Source organism: Elgaria multicarinata, chromosome 13 (assembly GCF_023053635.1).
Source record: "Elgaria multicarinata webbii isolate HBS135686 ecotype San Diego chromosome 13, rElgMul1.1.pri, whole genome shotgun sequence".
Taxonomy (NCBI): Eukaryota; Metazoa; Chordata; class Lepidosauria; order Squamata; family Anguidae; genus Elgaria; species Elgaria multicarinata.
In genome coordinates, this window is record NC_086183.1 from 34,893,075 (window position 1) to 34,912,113 (window position 19,039).

The window sequence follows — 19,039 nt, forward strand, 5'->3', positions numbered from 1 at the left end:
GCATTCTGTTAACTGTTTGGCCTGGATCCATGCTATCCATTTCTGGCTTCGCTGCAAGTTGGCACTTCCACCAAATTTCCTGGTATCCAAGATCCTGTCAGACCATTTTGAATCTCCCTGGTCAAAGGCCATGACAAGCAAAATCAACTCAGTAGGCCTTTCATCCCCTATGTTACTAGCAAGGGATTTAGCTAGTGCCAAATCACTAGTAACAGAGGCTGCTTGATATAGACATGCAAGTCCTCCAGAGTGCTGCTCGGGGTCCATGCTCCCCCCAGTCCCTAGGACTACCAGTCTCCTTTTGCAAAGATGGGATGCCTTACCTGCGCTGGTTAACAATCCCCAAATACAGGCAAGCATTCCCACTAGCCAGACTTAACACCCTTCCCTCTAAACTTTTAGATGGCAGATACAACAAAATCTCACTACTCAATAGATGCTGTCCCTGTAACAATACTGAGGTGGAAACTGTATCACACGTGTTACTGTTCTGTAGGTTTTACCAGGGGGCTAGGAATGATCTTCTGAACCCCATCTTACAATCTTTTCCTGGTCACCCAACTGAATTCTTAATGTCCCTTTTACTTTGGAACTCAGACAATTCAATCACCGAGCAAGTGGCCAAGTTTTTGAACTTGGCCATTTCTATTAGATCCTCTATGATTACTTGTCTTTTTAATAGCTAATTGTATGCTCAGTCCTTTTGTATCTGATTTTTGTTGGAATGGTCTATTGACTGCAATAAACTGTTGTTGTTGTAATCACATCTATACCATACAATAAATCATTATCAATTTCACACACTATAATGCATATTCTGCTCCAGAATGATATCCTCATATAAAGCTCGGCTTCCAAACAGCCCCATCAGCCAGGGCCGGCGCCAGACTATTTTGCGCCCTAGGCAGGCACGCTGTACTAAAGCCGCCCTGCGCCTGCTCTGACACTGGGGTTGGGGGGCGGGGGGGGCTTCAAAGCGGCACGCCCAGAAGTGGCTTCCGGGCGCGCCATTCTTAAGTCGCCACCCCCGAACCCCAGCATCCTAGGAGAGCAACTTCCAGGTGCACCGTTTGGCGCCCTCCTTTGCTTGGCGCTCTAGGCCACCGCCTGAGCCGGCTCTATGGCAGCACTGGCCCTGCCATCAGCCTTATCTGTATGAATTTACATAACTTCATTGTCAGCATCCCCCAAAATGTTATCATCTTGCCTACCCACAAGTGGCTTAAATTCAGAGCAGAGTAATAAAAAACCCCCACTGCAAACATGTTTCGTAACAATTTTTTTTAACTGATAGTCATGACTCAGCTTTGCCTTTTGCTCACTGTTGTTTGCTTCCCAACAATGCTCAAAGACATGACCCAGATGTATTTTTTGACTAATGTTGTTGACAAATGGTTTATATCGCTTCAATCCCATGTGCTTTCTTCTTCTTCTTCTCCTTCTTCTTCTTCTTCTTCTTCTTCTTCTTCTTCTTCTTCTTCTTCAACTATCGACACACTTACATACATTCAGTTCAGGGCTGAGAAAAATCCTTACATAAGGAATCCAATCTAGCTGCTTAAATTCTTCAGCAGAGCCGAGAACAGATTAACTGAGCAAAAGGTTGTGCAAAATGGGCTGAAACGGCAGCTTCCAAAAGAGGTAAGTCAACCAAACTCACCAGACTCACATTACTAGGTGGGAGAGATGTAAAAAGTTCCAAATATTGCACCAAACCCATGCTCAGATACCCGTTCCGGGCCAAAGTCCGTATTGCGCAAAATGGGCCAAAACGGCAGCTTCCAAAAGAGGTAAGTCAACCAAACTCACCAGACGCACATTACTAGGTGGGACAAATATAAAAAGCTCCAAATGTTGCACCAAAACCACGTTCCGATAAGTCTGTATTGCATAAGTTCCAAATATTGCTCAAACTTACTCATGTACACTATACTCATGGAATAGTAAGTCTGTTCCACTATTCCTGCTGTGGGCAATGAAGACAATACTTGCTCCTGACGTAAAAACTAGAGTGTCCATTTCCCCCTGACACGCACACACCTAGAAAAGATAACGGGGCGCACAAGGCAAGGAGGGGGGAGTGGCCAGATGCCCCCAATAAAGAACTCCATTTGCCCCCATGCAAGCAACACTTTCCCAGCCTTCTAGCCTTGTCAGCTCCAAAGAACACGGATTGAGTTAATCCCATCCAATCCAGACCTCACCATATAGGGGAAAGGTTAAGTGCAGGTATGCAGGACAAAGGACTTCTGAGAGCAGGTATTTCACACTGATGGCGACGGCCAGATGTGTGTCCCCCCACAACTCTAGCGCCACCTAACTTCAGGTAAACATTGCTTAACTGCCGGGACAACACCATAGGTCAGTTTCAAATGAAACTAACCAATCAAGCCCGGCCAAGTCCTTTGGACTGCCCCCTAGTCACAACACCAATAGGAGAAGGGCTACAGGCGCAAAGCACACCTGGGAAAGCACATGGCGATGGCAGCTGAGTAATCCCAGCTTCTAAATGAGGTAAGTCAACCAAACTTTCTGACCACTGCTTGGAAGTATATAAGCTATTGTCCAGCCCCAGCCCGGGGTGGCTCTGAATTAACAGTGTGAGCGAGAAGAGTCACCTTATTCTCGAGAATAAACTTTTGGAGCCCAACGCCTTGTCTGTGATCTTTCGCGAGTGTCTCAATATTGGACTTTGGCACACTCGGATTTGGCATAATTTATGCAACGCTCCCTCTGAATCACTTCTAAAGTGTAATTTTAGCACACAGTACTGGTACCTCTTTGTTCTGAAACAAGAAGGGGACACCCTGTCTCTTTCAAAACCAGCAGACCTTTTGACACCCCTAGTGGATGGAGGAGCAAACTGCAGCCATCCTCAAATTAAAGTTGTCTATTATTAAATGAGCCAAAGTTATATTTGTCCAGCTGAAAGCAATAGCAGCATGTCAGCTTAATCTTCCCCTGTGAGTGTAAGTCAGATAGTAGAAAGTTAAATTGTATGGAAGGTTTTAAACTGGAACACTTCACGCTCTTTATTTTCATTTGATTCAATATAGTGTGTTAATTTCTTGACAAGGATGTAAAGGAAACAGGCATTCTGACATTCTAAATTGCCAATTGCAGAGAATGACTGTACTTAAAATCATAATTTCACAGTTTTGGAAACTGGCACTCCAAGGCTCTGAACAGGAGTAGCAAACAAGCAACTAACTCTGTTAGAAACTGGGCTCAGCGACACCAAGCAAGATATTGCACTATGAAACCGGTATATAAAAGGCAGGAGCCACACGACTGCTTTATAGTGGTACTGAAGTGCACTGCAAGCTCTACACGACTGCTTTATAGTGGTACTGAAGTGCACTCCCCAAAGGAGGAAAAATAGGGGCACCTCGTTGCCAGAAGTAAGTAGCGTCTGGTAGGAATGTGCAGTGTTGCCAAGTCTACCTTGTTTTAAAAGACCTTTTCTTCCTAGTATGAAACCCCCCTCAACTGATTTCCAGCACACTCCTAGTCAAAGGTAATCAGAAGAACGCCCACTGAGCCCAATGGCACTTATTCCCAGTTAAGTGTGTATAGGATTGCAGTCTTAATGTATATAACATACATAGACTAGCATTAAAGTCAGGTAAGAGTCATCCCCCTCGCCACTCGCTGGGAATGCTGGGAAGTGTAGTCCTGAACATTCATTGCTGGAAAGCTGAAGCCCCTTGGGAGAATGGCAACCCACCAGATGTGACAGGCGGTGGGGGCAGAAGGAAAGCAATGGCGCTTCAACCAGGTTAGGAGAGAGAATTGGGACTCTCTTGGTGACCAAACCATAGGAGCGGAGAGATCAGCTTCGGCGTGGGATCATCGAGAGCTGGTATTGGCCAGGCAGCTTGGTGAAGCTGCTGACAGCTGGCGCCAGGCTGATCTCACCCGGGGGCACCAGGGAAGTGAGGGTGAAGTTCTGCAGGACGGTGGTGAAGAAGAGGAAGAGCTCCATGCGTGCCATTCCCTCGCCCAGGCACATGCGCTTCCCTGCCGAAAGAGAGACAAGAGCGGTGAAGGCTGGAACAGCTGACTGAGTGATTGGTTGACTGATTGAGTGATTGATTGACTTGCCCAGTCCTCGGCCTCAGTAAATCATCTTACCATCTAACCCGCTTGGGAAGTTCCACCAATTTGGGACTATGTTAAGATGGCAAAACGTGAGCAGGATCCAACTGAGCGGAGGAACAGTTAGGAGTCAACAGTCAACGTTGGAAAAGGTGGGAGGACTCAGGGTTGCCAGTGGCCAGGGAAAGGAACCCTGCCAGGCCTGCTCTTGTGCCTTGAATGGCAGCTGGATCTGCAGAGGTCTGGGAGGTCTCATCGCCAGCTAAACCAGCAGGCCAAGCTGCTGATGAAGGCACAACTAGCGTGGCAGATTGATAAGCTGGCAACCCAGCCCTTCTCCCACACGATCCATGGGAGTTTCAGTTAGTGCTGAAACTCTCTGACCCACACTTGACACACACCTGCTGAGAAGGGCATGAAGGCGTCCAGCTTCTGAAAGCGGCCGTGGCTGTCCAGGAATCTCCCGGGATCAAACTCCTCGGGGTTGGAGTGCTGCTCCGGGTCGTAGTGCACGGTGCTGAGCATAGGATAGATGTAGGTCCCCTGGCAAAGAGGGAGGGGACCAGAGGTTGGAGAGAGGCGGGAGGGATGGGAGCAAAAGGAAAAGGTGGCAGGCAGGGCTGCACAAAGGGTGGAGCTCCAAGTGGTCAAGCTGTATCCACCACTGCAACATCACCCCGAAGAAAGTGATGTTGCAGTGGATGGATACACTCCATTTGAATGTATCCTGGATACATGTGACCGTATAGTGTGAGAGTCTACTTTGATCCATTCTTCATTATTTCAATTTCTACTTCTACTTCATTATAGTGAGCATTTGTGTAGATGTGCCCCATCTACACGGTTGTACACGGTCCTACACGGTTGTGAGGAAGGGGAAAGGTCAGAGGAAATTCTTACTGAAGCTGGTGGAGAGAAAGAAGGAGTTGTGCGGTGAAGGGGGTGCGGCTGGGTGAAAAAGCAGAGGGCTGGAGGAGGCAAGCACTTACAGGACCAAGAAGTGCTGCGGGGTCCTCACCCAGGGCCTAGGCCAGGAGCGCTTGCCAAGGACTGTGGCAAGGAGAACTAAATTTCACTTATGGGTTATATTGTGTAACCTCTTCTGATGTTGTGGGACACAATGAGCCTGATTAACCATGCACAAGCAACTCACAAATACACCCATGGTATTGAAGACCTGGCTCTAATATTACTGGCCTCAGGTTTGGGTGCAGATCTATAGCACGCACATTATGCAAATATTCCTGTAGTACTGTGAACATACGCCTTGCTTTAGAATGCCTGGTTTGGTGTTTCCTTGCAATACTCTTTTGACGCAGACAAACTGGAGCGTGTTCAGAGGAAGGCAACCAGGATGATCAGGGATCTGGAAACAAAGCCCTATGAGGGGAGACTGAAAGAACTGGGCACGTCTAGCCTGGAGAAGAGAAGATTGAGGGGAAACATGATAGCACTCTTCAAATACTTGAAAGGTTGTCACACAGAGGAGGTCCAGGATCCCTTCTTGATCCTCCCAGAGTGCAGGACACGGAATAATGGGCTCAAGTTAAAGGAAGCCAGATTCCGACTGGACATCAGGAAAAACTTCCTGACAGTTAGAGCAGTATGACAATGGAACCAGTTACCTAGGGAGGTTGTGGGCTCTCCCACACTAGAGGCATTCAAGAGGCAGCTGTCAGGTAGGCTTTAGGGTGGATTCCTGCATTGAGCAGGGGGTTGGACTCGATGGCCTTATAGGCCCCTTCAACTCTACTATTCTATGATTCTATGACTCTACTATTCTATGATTCTATGACTCTATGTAAGATGCCGATGTTACAGATGGGGAACTGAGTCCTGAGAATGAGCAGCTTGCAACCTAATATATCTGCATTTGCAGTCTGATGAATTCCAGCTCACCTCCCCCCTCCCCACCCAAGAATCTCTTGCCAGCCATGTTGAGGTCAAACAGACTGGATCCCACTCTCTCCATTCCCGATGCGATGTGCCTTGGGAATCCTACCTTAGGGATGACGTATCCCCTGAACAGGGTGTCTCGTGTCACAGCGTGTGGAAGGTTCATGGGTAGGATGTCGCTGAATCTCTGGATCTCATGCAGCACAGCCTCCATATAGGGCATTTTATTCCTGTCCTCGCAGGTTGGGATTCGATCTTGCCCGATCACCCGATCAATTTCCTCATGGAGTTTTTCTTGAGGAAGGAATGACAGCAATTACACTCCTTCCCAACGTTAGGACAGATCAATTCTCTCTTGACCCCCTTTTTACCAGACTTTAGCTGGTGGACACGGAGCAGACTGGCTGATGTATTTTGGATTTGAAACTTAGTTTTTAGTTGGGGGACTGGAATTTTCCATTTCTTTTTTAAACCCACCAAGGCGAAAACAGCAACCACATGGCAGTTCATGCGGTGCTGAAAAACTCATACTATGCATTTGTCCTGAGGACATAGCATTTCTTCCCAATGTCACAACCTCAATGTTGCTTCTTCCATACTCTAAGGGGAAAGAGCCACCTGGTGGCACCAGCTGTTGTCAGACATACCATGGACCATCTGTATGTGCACACTGGAAGCCCCTCTATGAAAAAATACACATGGAAAGTGGGAAAAATCCCCCTAACAGCTGTACTGTTGTTGTTCATCATCAAACAGGTCTGTACGTGTGGGCGCTCAAATGTCCTCCAGCTGGCATTTCTTGTAGCGGTTCCCCCTTCTCCCCTTACCTTGTATCTCCGGGTACTTCAGCAAGATGAGGAATCCACATCTCAGGGTGGTACCGATTGTCTCTGTCCCAGCAAAGAATAAATTGAATGTGGACATGATCAAATTCTCCATGCAAAATTCAGAACACGGGTTGTGTTTCTCCTGCCAAGAGACAAGAGGAAGGTGTCACAAGTTGGCGTCACGTCTTCCTAGTGGCTGGTGGGGCACAAGGTCCACTCATTACCTCCTCCATCTTCACTAAGAAACAGTCGATGTAATTCTGCGGGGCGCTGGGATCCAGCGAGGCCTGCTGCATCTTGATCCTTTCCCTGATGAAGCTGATAATCGCCTGGGAGCATCTGCTGCCTGCATGGTGCGTTCCAGGGATCTTCTCCATGATCTCCGGGAAGATATTGTACAGCTGAGGTTTCATAGGGTGGGAGTGAGAGTGGAGACAAAGAGATCAGGTCAGTGTACTTTCAGCTTTCTTCACCATGTGTATCCTATAAATTCAGCTTTCTTCACCACGTGCATCCTGTAAATTCAAATTCCCAAACAGCGTGACTCTTGACCTCCTAAGTAGTATACTTTTTCAGACATGTGCACTGTGTTGTGTTTCTCAGAACACTCCTGCTTTCGATGGGAGGCAAATGACGAGGCTTGCTAAGTAATCTACAAAGCTTTTATTAAGCAACAAACCTCTCTTCTACCTGAAGAGAGTCTAGCCTCTTGGAAACGTCCCCCTAGGCAAAACTATGCAAACTAAGCAAGACAATTGTCCGTTCAAGAAGAATAGGAAGCCACTACCCAAACGCCCATAACTTCAGAGAGCCTGGTGCAGAGGCAGGTTCTGGCACAATCTAACTGACTTTCTCACACCTTCCTTCCGCTCCATGCGTTTCAGCTTCCGGTGGACCCCAGCATCAGCTAGCTTGTTGGGACGCTCACCTCCGGAAGAAACCTCATCTTCCCACTGAGTGTGTAGGATTTGGCCTTGAGGAGATAAGCTCTGGAGAGGGCTGACTCCCAGCTGGGGAATCGACCATGAGAGCTTCTTCCCCCACGGGTACAGGCTGGCTGGTGTCTGGCGCTGCGTCTTCTAGTTCTGAATCTGATTCTCATTGATTTCCAGAAACGTCTTCTCCCAAAACAGGAGCAGTAGGGTTAGACATGACACACTGGCACTCAGAGGCTCCATTCATAAATTCTTACATTTACTTCATATATCCCAGGGATGCCCTGATCTATTTAAAATAGGTTGTGATGCTGATTGAGCCCTGTAACCTCACAACCAAGAATGCTCCTCCGACTGTGTTTGGAGGCCAGATTCAACCAGCTCTGGGCTGGATCACAGGGATTATTTAGCAGAAGTGTGGTCAGCTGGTGAGCCAAATCCTGTGCTGGGCTCAGCAAGTCTCTCTCTCTCTCTCTCTCTCTCTCTCTCTCTCTCTCTCTCTCTCATTCCCCCCCTTCCCATCACCCTACGTTGTTGGGCCTGGGCATGGAAGGAGTGAGTGAGACAGAGCATGCAAACAGCATGGAGGGGAAACCCAGCTTCCTCCCTCCCTATCGCCCCAAGCTATTTTAGGACAGGAGAGAGGTTGCACCAGGCTGGAATGAAGAAGATGGTGCCCTAATGGTGGCACAGGAGCAGGATGTGGTCTCTCAAGCTCCCACCCAGAGCAGCCTACTGGCAAAACCAGTTGTGGGCTCTCAAGGGTTCCACACAAAAATTGCTGTGCTAGCAGCTGTGGCACAGTTAACGAGGAGAGGAATTGGGGGCATTTCCCTGCCACCCTCACCGCAGCCTGAGGTGTGCTGGTGACGCGGAACCGCTCTGTGATCAGCTTGTTCAGCCGGAGGAATTTCTCGTCATTGTACTCAAAGCGATTCCCAAACACGATGGAGCAGATGATGTTGGAGACAGCACGACTGACAATGAAGGTGGGGTCAAAGGGTTTTCCTGGTGGAGAAACAGAGAGGAAGCCGAGTGTACACACACCACTGGCTTCTATACCCATTTTACACCCGTTTACAGGCTCTTTAGCTGATGCTCTAATTTTGCTTCTGTGTCTAATGAGCACTTTCAGTGAGTTGTTTTTAAAAGCAGGGAAAGTATGGTATTTAATTGTAAAACCAAAAGAAAGCACTTTTTAAAACTTGTGCATATGCACTAATTCACTATACCACAGTGCCACTTAGAGGTTGGTCACTGGGACATCTAGGGGTGACCACATCACACCAGTCTTAAAATCTCTTCACTGGCTGCCAATTAATTTCCGGGCGAAGTATAAAGTGTTGGTTATCACCTTTAAAGCCCTACACGGTTCGGGTCCAGGCTACCTGCGGGATTGCCTTCTCCCGTACAATCCGCCCCACACACTCAGGTCCTCTGGGAAGAATCTACTTCAGGATGCCAAAATTAGGCTGACAACTATCACCCAGAGGACCTTCTCTTCTGCTGCTCCCAGACTGTGGAATGGCCCACCGGAGGAGACTCGTCAACTTGACAGTCTTTTAGCATTCAAGAAAGCTATCAAGACTGATCTCTTCCGGCAGGCCTATCCAGTAGAATTTTAGGATACTTTTAGGATGCTTTTAGGACGCTTTTAGGATGTTTTTAACAGTGTATGCTATGTTTTTAATCAGTATTTTATGTATTTTATGATTGCTGTTGTTCCCCGCCTCGATCCAATCGGAGAGGCGGGTAAGAATAAATTATTATTATTATTATTATTATTATTATTATTATTATTATTATTCCGCTGTACCACAATGCCACTACAATGCCTTATGTAGTGTAAAAGCAGGAAAGGAAGTGCTCTTCATGTAGTGTTTGGATTTTATTTCTGTGACAAAACCAAAAATACAGTGGATTAATAGTTCTTTAAATGGTGGCGTCCCCTGACAACGCTCATAGTTTGGCAAAGGTGCTGAGAATCTGCTCTCAGTCCAGAGCCGGATCTACACTAGTCTTATAACATTGCTAGTGTCCCTTTCTAACGTGGTTCTCTGTATCGGTTGTCTGTAGCTGTAACGTTACTGCAGGGCACATAGTTCAATCCTTTCGTTGCTGGGTTTGCTCCGCCCACTGCCTGCCTCATTCCTAGCCAGCAGAGCAGGGCAAGTCATAAGCACACACAAATCCCTCCCTCCCAAAACATCTTAACACAAGTCTCAGGAAATTGCCTAAATGCATAAGAGCCAGCTACTTTGCTGAAGCTAAGCAGCGTCAGATCTGGTCAGGGTTTGGATGGGAAACCAAATTGGAAAGTTTTAGCAGCAGCCGCATTTAAGCCCTGCTGGTCATGAGTTTTGGACTTTGGACCCTTGTTAATTTTCCTGCAGGGAGCTACAGCTCCTTTGCAAAGAGGGGGGAAATGTTTTTTAAAAAATCATAAAAAATCAACCGATGACCCAATTTGATTCAAATTTTAAGGGAGGATGCATGGGAGTACTTCACACTAAAAGCAGATTCTAAGGTGGAAAACTTCTGAGTCCTTTGCATACAATTGTCACTGATTGCACAGTATAAGGCTGGTGTGATTTATCTGCTGTAGCAGATAAGATAGCAAACGGGGCGAAGGAAGGAGAACAGGAAGTGGGCGGAGCAAACTCAGCAGCTCTGGGTCGCAAGAGGAGAATTACCGGTATAAGGAGGCACATGAATCTGTAGCCACGCTGGAACTAAGAAATAGAACCTGGAAGTACGACTCATTTACAACGAGGGAGACCCAGGGTCACGTGACGCTATGCGTCACAGTAACCCATTCAAAATGTTAGAATAACACCAGTGTAGATTCCCACCAGGTTGCTTCCACCCTGGTCCTTTCCTCTGGCATGGCCATCCTTGGTTCACTCCCTTTTGGTGGAAAAGCCTTCCAGAAAATGCCATTGTCCAATCTTTGCATTCTAGGGGTTCTGCTGCATGCCTGGTGCCCCCTAAGCTAGCCTGCTGCCTTCTGGGGTAGTGGAAGTTGCTGTCCCATTACCAGTGTTGATGGAAGATTCAACTGCCAGTCAATTCAACTGTTATAGGTTGAATGGGAGGGGGCAACACCGTATGGATTTCTCGTGGGCAGCTGGTCGGCCCCTGTGGGATCAGAGTGCTGGATTCGATGGGCCCTTGGTCTGATCCAGCTTTAGGGCTCTTCAGATGCTCTTGTGTTCTTCTGTCCTTTGCCTCAAGCAGCAAAATGTCTTGAGCCAGCCCTGAGCTAGACCTACACTACACTACACGACGTCATATATCTTGACTTCAGCAAAGCTTTTGACAAAGTACCACATGACATTCTGATTAACAAACTAGCTAAAAGTGGGCTAGATGGAACAACTATTAGGTGGATCCACAGTTGGCTACAGAATCGGACTCAAAGAGTACTTATCAATGGAACCTTCTCAAACTGGGGAGAGGCAACGAGTGGGGTACCGCAGGGCTCAGTCCTGGGCCCAGTGCTCTTCAACATTTTTATTAATGATTTGGACGAGGAGGTGCAGGGAACGCTGATCAAATTTGCAGATGACACAAAATTGGGTGGGATAGCTAATACCCTGGAAGACAGAAATAAACTTCAAAGTGATCTTGATAGGCTGGAGTGCTGGGCTGAAAACAACATAATGAAATTTAATAGGGATAAATGCCAAGTTCTACATTTAGGGAATAGAAACCAAATGCACAGTTACAAGATGGGGGACACTTGGCTCAGCAATACTACAAACGAGAAAGATCTTGGAATTGTTGTAGATCACAAGCTGAATATGAGCCAACAGTGCAATATGGCTGCAAGAAAGGCAAATGCTATTTTGGGCTGCATTAATAGAAGTATAGCTTCCAAATCACGTGAGGTACTGGTTCCTCTCTATTCGGCCCTGGTTAGGCCTCATCTAGAGTATTGCGTCCAGTTCTGGGCTCCACAATTCAAGAAGGACGCAGACAAGCTGGAGCGTGTTCAGAAGAGGGCAACCAGGATGATCAGAGGTCTAGAAACAAAGCCCTATGAAGAGAGACTGAAAGAACTGGGCATGTTTAGCCTGGAGAAGAGAAGATTGAGGGGAGACATGATAGCAGTCTTCAAATACTTAAAAGGTTGTCACACAGAGGAGGGCCAGGATCTCTTCTCGATCCTCCCAGAGTGCAGGACACGGAATAACGGGCTCAAGTTAAAGGAAGCCAGATTCCGGCTGGACATCAGGAAAAACTTCCTGACTGTTAGAGCAGTGCGACAATGGAATCAGCTACCTAGGGAGGTTGTGGGCTCTCCCACACTAGAGGCATTCAAGAGGCAGCTGGACAACCATCTGTCAGGGATGCTTTAGGGTGGATTCCTGCATTGAGCAGGGGGTTGGACTCGATGGCCTTGTAGGCCCCTTCCAACTCTGCTATTCTATGATTCTATGATTCTATGATTCTACTGCTTTGCAGCGGTATTAAAATGCATTGATTACGGTTGAGGCACATTACCCATTCCAGATATTATTATTATTATTATTTATTTATATAGCACCTTCAATGTCTTATCTCTTGCTTTTTCTTCCACATTATCCAGACTGCAACAACAAATGGCATTGTGTGTCCTTCAAGGTATAAATGCACACGATGGATGTAGCATTACCAAGATGGGGTCGTAATGATTTGACATCAGGTGTAGATCTAGCCCTGCCTGACCCATGAGCCAGTCTCAGTCCATCGGTCTGTCTGTCTGTCTGCAGCTGTGCTACAGCAGGGGTGGAGAAGCGTCGCCCGGAAGCAACCCTTATCTTCTTCCTTTGGACAATTCAAGAATCTTTCCCCTGAGTGCCAGACCAGGCTTCTATGCTACATTCTTTGCCAAAAGGAAATAAAGGGGAAACAGGCTGAACCCACGCAGTGCTGACTGGGGAATCATAGAGTTGGGAGGGGCCTACAAGGCCATCAAGTCCAACCCCCTGCTCAATGCAGGAATCCACCCTAAAGCATCCCCGACAGATGGCTTTGGAGTTTGCTTCAGTTTGTTAACCTGCTCCTCTTGCTACCCTCCTCTTGCTCAACAGTTGGGGTGAATCAATGGAGCAATGGTGGCAAACGCAAGCCAGGGTCTTGCAGGCCGGCTGGGCAACCTCTACCAAGGCCTACCTTCCGTTCCATGGAGCTCCTCTACCAGGCACCGGGCCTCCTCTTGGATTCGCTCCTCGATGGATCGTTTCCCCATCCCGAAATTCCGCAAGGTGCTGAGAGAGAACCTGCGAAGCAGCCTCCACCGATCACCGTGGGCGAACACAACGCCTGGGCAAACGGAGGCAGGAGGACAACGACTCAGTGGGCCTCATGCAAAAGGGCGGAGGAATCCCAAGGCGCCACTGAGCTGCTTAGTATTAAACCAACGGGAGCAAACATTGTGAGGACTCACTTAAATTAACAGTGTGTGTGTGTGTGTGTGTGTGTGAGTGAGTGTGAGTGTGTGTGTGTGTGTGTGTGTGTGTGTGTGTGTGAGAGAGAGAGAGAGAGAGAGAGAGAGAGAGAGAGGCCGTTTCTACACCTGCCTTCTTATCCGGGATCGTCCCAGGATCATTCCTGTGCATCCAAATGACACACTGGGGATCCCAGGAGCAAGCAGAGACGATCCCTCCATTTTCCTGAGATAATCCTTAGGTGTAGAAAGGGGCAGAGAGAGAGAGAGAGAGAGAGAGAAACACTTTCCCTGCACATATTATCTCTTCAATATTCATTGTTCTAAAACCTAGGAAGATTAATGGGTTATGTTTTCCAGGGACATCTTGCAGTGAAATGCTCCCATTTTCAGACCCCCAGCTTACAGGATGGAGTTCTTTTGCCCCTCGATATTGTAATCACGGCAACAACTTGGTTAAAACTATTCTTTACCACCACTGCAAGTTCCATCTCGCCCAGCCTTCTGCTTTTTCGCAAAACACCCTTCCACACCATCGCCTTCAACGCTTCACGGGGGAACAGAAGGGCCTGGCTTGTCACACCACTGTGCTCGTACCAAGAATTTTTGTGAACTGCCCAGAGAGCTTTGGGTACGGGATGGCACAGAAACGGAATGAACGAATGGATCACTTTGCAAGTCCCCTCCCTTCATAAGCACACAGTATTGCAGGCCCCTTCTCTGCCACATTCATTAATTTCGCAATAGCCTGAGATGAAAAGGTAGGAGGGTAATAGTTCCTTTCGTTAAAGATATGTAAGGGACGCATAATTCATTTTTCTTTTCTTTATTTTACATTAATATCCTGCCTTTTCCCCTCTTTCAGGGTTGTTCACATGGTCCGCCTCCTCTCCATTTTATCCTCACAACAACAACCCTGTGAGGTAGATTAGGCTGAGAGTCACTGACGGGCTCACCTGTGAGTTTCATGGCCAAGTGGGGACTAGAACCCAAGACTCCTGAGTCCCTGCCCAACGCCCCAACCCCTGCGTCACCCTCACGCTCTGTAAAGAATTGTCTTCCAATATGCTATCAACTGTCCTAAACATAGCTCAGCACCTGCATATGTGCAATAACGACAGGATGGGGTCCCTGCATGGTGCCTTAGCAGTCATGCGCATACATTTATTTACATGTGTGCTAGAGACAAGATGCTTCCAGCTCCCCACATCTAGAACCCCACGCCCACCCCGGGTGGGAGCTGAACTCTGAAAAATGCCACGGCTGGCAACTCATTCTAAGAAAACACATTAGAGAGGCATTGCTGAGAGAAGGCAAGAATGGAGAACGGGGGGGGGGGGGCATGATCTTCCAGGGACGCATTGCAGCTGCTTGCCCTGCTATTTCTATTCGGGTGTGTGCTGGAGAGCTGTGGGACAAAAAAAAAAAAATGTTGCCAACGACTGATTACATTCCGGAGCACTATTTCCACACACGGAATTTCCATGCTGCCCTCTGATACCAAATGTGCCTAGAATTGACATGCATTTCCTAAAGAACCTCTGTCTTGTCCCCAGGCAGATGACAGGTTCATTTCCAGAAAACTGAAGGCCGTTTGAAAGAGGTGTGGGTGGGTGGGGGTGGGGGTGGCGATTGTGAAAGTGGTTGGCCAGACGTTTGCAAAAGAGGCACCCAAATGAAAGTTGGGTGTGCCGACACCCTGGGGAATGAAGGAGCCTCTCCCAAACCAATTTCAATTGGCTCTCTCCAACGAAAACTGTGGCAAACAGGAGTTGCATTCCGAAGGCAGAGCCTTGGGGCAGGACATCTCCCCGCCCCACGGCAAGAGAGCTGGGCGATGCTCAACCCTTCCTTTCCCCCCCAGGGAGGGGCCCCTCACCATGTTCATTGAAATCCTTGGAGAAGGACGGGATCTGCCCGCGGCCACTGAATTCTTCTGCCTGGTCCACCAGGGCCTCCTTCACCACTTTGTAGCTGCACAAGACCACGACCCGCCGCAGCCCCAGGTAGACGGTGAACACCGGGCCGTACACCTCGCTCATCTGCGAAGAGAAAGCCACGCGTCCCCTTGCAGGTGCCCCAGAGGAAGCATGTCCTGCAGCGGCCCTGGGAGGTGGGGGGAGGTGCAGAGTGGGAATCAATTTGTTTTATTGATTGATTTGACCTGATTTATCTCCTGCCTTTCCGCCTTAAAAAAATGGTGTGCGTGGAAGAATAAAACCAAGATTAATACAAGCATTTTATTAAAACAATAACAGAATCAATAAATTAAAGGCACAAACACAGTAATAAAAGAAATAAACAGCAAGCAAAGTTTTTAACTGCTTACACAAATTTGAAAACAAACAAACATGTGAATTTGGGGTGGGGGTGGGGGTGGGGGAACAACCCCAGCAGTGAATAGTGTTATATTTAGGACTGGCTGTGCATGCATATTGGGGGGCGATTGTAAAGTCCTGAATGGCAATTCAATTATCAATGTAATTTGGTTATCAGCAACTCTTCAGATTTCTTTAAAAGTCAAAAACGTATATTAAAAATTTAGGAATTCAAAAGTCAAGTTTGAAGTTCTCCGCCCCCCCGCCCCCGCAGCTGCCCAAATATGTACAAAATTCTGCCTCTGCTTTAAAAAAAGAAAAGAACACCTCCCTTGGGGCTCCTGCACTCATTGGCACAGGTTAGGGTGATCCTATGGAAAGGAGGACACAGCTCCTATATCTTCAACAGTTTTAATAGAAAAGGGAATTTCAGCAGGTGTCCTTTGTATGCATGTCAAAGGCCACAACCTGGGTTTGGAGGTGTGTCAACCGGTTCTGGATGGGGTTCCACTCCCCCTGAAAGACTGTGTTTGCAGCTTGGGGATGCTTCTGGATCCGTCGCTCCAAATGACAGCCCAGATAGATGCGACAGCCAGGAGTGCCTACTATCAGCTTCGGCTGATACGCCAGCTGTGCCCCTTCCTAGAGTCAGAAGACTTAGACAGTTGTGCACGCGCTGGTAACTTCAATACTCGACTTCTGCAATGGGCTCTACATAGGACTACCTTTGTGCCTAGTCCGGAAACTTCAACTAGTTCAAAATATGGCAGCCAGGCTGGTCACCGGTACACCTAGGGGTGACCACATTACACCAGTTTTAAAATCTCTTCACTGGCTGCCAATTAGTTTCCGAGCAAAGTATAAAGTGTTGGTTATCACCTTTAAAGCCCTAAATGGTTTGGGTCCAGGCTACCTGCGGGATCGCCTTCTCCCATACAATCTGCCCCACACACACAGGTCCTCTGGGAAAAATCTACTTCAGCTAGCAAAAACTAGATTAACAACTGTTACCCAGAGGACCTTCTCTTCTGCTGCTCCCAGACTGTGGAATGGCCTGCTGGAGGAGACTCGTCAACTTAACAGTCTATTAGCACTCAAAAAAGCTATAAAGACTGATCTCTTCTGGCAGACCTATCCAGTGGAATTTTAAGATGTTTTAAAAATCTTTTTAGGATGTTTTTTAGGATGTTTTGAACAATGTATATTATGTTTTAATTGAGTATTATGTATTTTATCATTTATTGTTCCATGCCTCGATCAAAATGGAGAGGCGGGTAAGAAATAAATTTGATGATGATGATGATGATGATGATGATGATGATGATGCAGCACCTGGTGAAATTCCCTCTTCATCACAACAGTTAAAGCTGCAGGAGCCCTGCCCTCCTTTGTATCTGTCCACTTGAGTTATAGGAATCAAGACTCACCTTCACCAGGGACTTGACGATATCCTTTCGGTCCAGTTGGAAAAAATTCCCCAGGATGGGCAGTGGGGTGGGCCCCGGGGGCAGGCGGAGGCCTCTGCCCTCTTTGCGCCCCCATGTCAAGGCGAGGAGGATGCAACAGACACAGAGGAGCAGCAGAACTGAAACAGAGAGCAGATCCATGGGGGCCGCGAGTCCTTCTCCTCTGCCCCCTTGGCTGCTAGGAGGGGTTCACAGGCGCAGCGGGTTTTATAAGGGCTGAGAGCTTAAGGCCGTGGGCTCTCACGACACTTTCCGCACTGGTTATCTGGTAACTACTTTCCTCGTGCCTTTTTTGGCTGTGCCTCTGACCGTTTTCCAAGCCAAGAAGGCTCAACTATAGGTCACGTTTTCAAGGGGAAAGTTGATTCACTACCTATCAGGGGTTACATTATAACTATAGAAAGGCTATTTGGGTTAGAAATTAATTCTAACCCAATTGTAGCAAATGCTGCCAAGGACAAGAGAAAAGATATTAAAGAGACTCACTAAGATTAAAAAGCAGCTTTAAAAAACAACAATATATATGTGGAGCATCCGCCAACCCAGAATGGGAGGCCCAGGCTTCTCCAGGAATCAGTCATGGGAGAGGAAAGGGGGAAAGGGCACACGTTTTTTTCTTTCCCACCCTCCTGAAACATCCCCTGCCAACCCCAAACCTATATATCAGTACTAGTAACAAAGCCCTATGAAGAGAGACTGAAAGAACTGGGCCTGTTTAGCCTGGAGAAGAGAAGATGGAGGGGAGACATGAGAGCACTCTTCAAATACTTGAAAGGTTGTCACACAGAGGAGGGCCAGGATCTCTTCTCGATCCTCCCAGAGTGCAGGACACGGAATCACGGGCTCAAGTTAAAGGAAGCCAGATTCCAGCTGGACATCAGGAAAAACTTCCTGACTGTTAGAGCAGTACAACAATGGAACCAGTGACCTAGGGAGGTGGTGGGCTCTCCCACCCTGGAGGCCTTCAAGAGGCAGCTGGACAGCCCTCTGTCAGGGATGCTTTAGGGTGGATTCCTGCATTGAGCAGGGGGTTGGACTCCATGGCCTTTTAGGCCCCTTCCAACTCTGCTATTCTATGATTCTGCTGTAAAGCAATGGAGGGAATATTTCTGGAGAGCGGGAAAGGAAAAAGGTGTCCTTCTTTCCTTCCTCTTCAAACATCTCTGTACAGCAAAGAGAACAGGGTCATTTTAACCTCTTGGGATGCATCCACACATACCAACCTTAAACTCCCCCAGGATGGTTACTAACTGTTAAGGGCCTAATCAAGTCAAGTTCCTCTCGTTCCTTGTCTGTTTTTACACACACACACACACACACACACACACACACACACACACACACCAGCCGATGTTTTGTTTGGGGTTTTGTTTTTGTATTAATGAAAATAGCAGTTTCCTCTCTTGCAGTGGTCGTGACAAAAGTGCTCCTTGGAAGCTATTTCCATTGGGAAGAAAGCCCACATTGGCCCCAGTTGTTGTGTTTTCCCAGAAGACGGCTCCCAAAATTGTGGCTGTTCTGGCTGAACCGTGACAGTTAGGAGGTAGGATGAAGGACTTGGAGGAAGCCGGCAGGAAAGGAAGGGGAGAGTATTGAGAGATCAAGACCCTTAGATTGCTTTTTGTGGTTTTTTGTTTGTTTGTTTGTTTGTTTGTTTTGTCATTGTTGTTGTTGGAAAGTCCCTTGTGAACCTCATTGATAGACATCAAAGATCCAGGTGGACATACTTGGTTGCTACACGTCATGCCTGGGTCGGGTTTTAACCAATTTTGCTGGCAACGGAACCCAACCACACTGCAGCCTGCTGCCAAGGTGCTGGGGAAAGCAGAGCCACAAGGATGTTCAGCAGGCAAACGGATGTGCTCAGGAGTCTTAACCCCCTTACAGTTCTTCGCTGTGCCTTGTTGCACTCCAAGAAAGTAGAGCATAGAAGCCAAGACTCCAGAGCCGGCTCCAGTCACAATATTGGAGGAGGTAGAGCGCAGGGATCAAATCCATGAGCAACAGGAGTGGAGGGCGAGAGAGGGAGGGAGATGGGATTTGACGATCACTTCTGTTTGCCAGCTTT

General features: G+C 47.7%; 1 protein-coding gene across 1 annotated transcript; it reads right to left on the bottom strand.

Moving 5' to 3' along the window:
• Positions 1-3,030: 3,030 nt before the first annotated feature.
• Positions 3,031-17,112, bottom strand: LOC134408221 (cytochrome P450 2F3-like). The gene is made up of 9 exons (XM_063140409.1): positions 16,933-17,112; positions 15,067-15,229; positions 12,914-13,063; positions 8,604-8,764; positions 7,046-7,222; positions 6,822-6,963; positions 6,101-6,288; positions 4,500-4,641; positions 3,031-4,020 (listed from the first exon to the last, which is right to left on the bottom strand). Exons 1-9 carry the CDS (start codon positions 17,110-17,112, stop codon positions 3,833-3,835), a joined length of 1,491 nt encoding a protein of 496 aa, XP_062996479.1. The 3' UTR covers positions 3,031-3,832.
• Between the last annotated feature and the right edge of the window lie 1,927 nt (positions 17,113-19,039).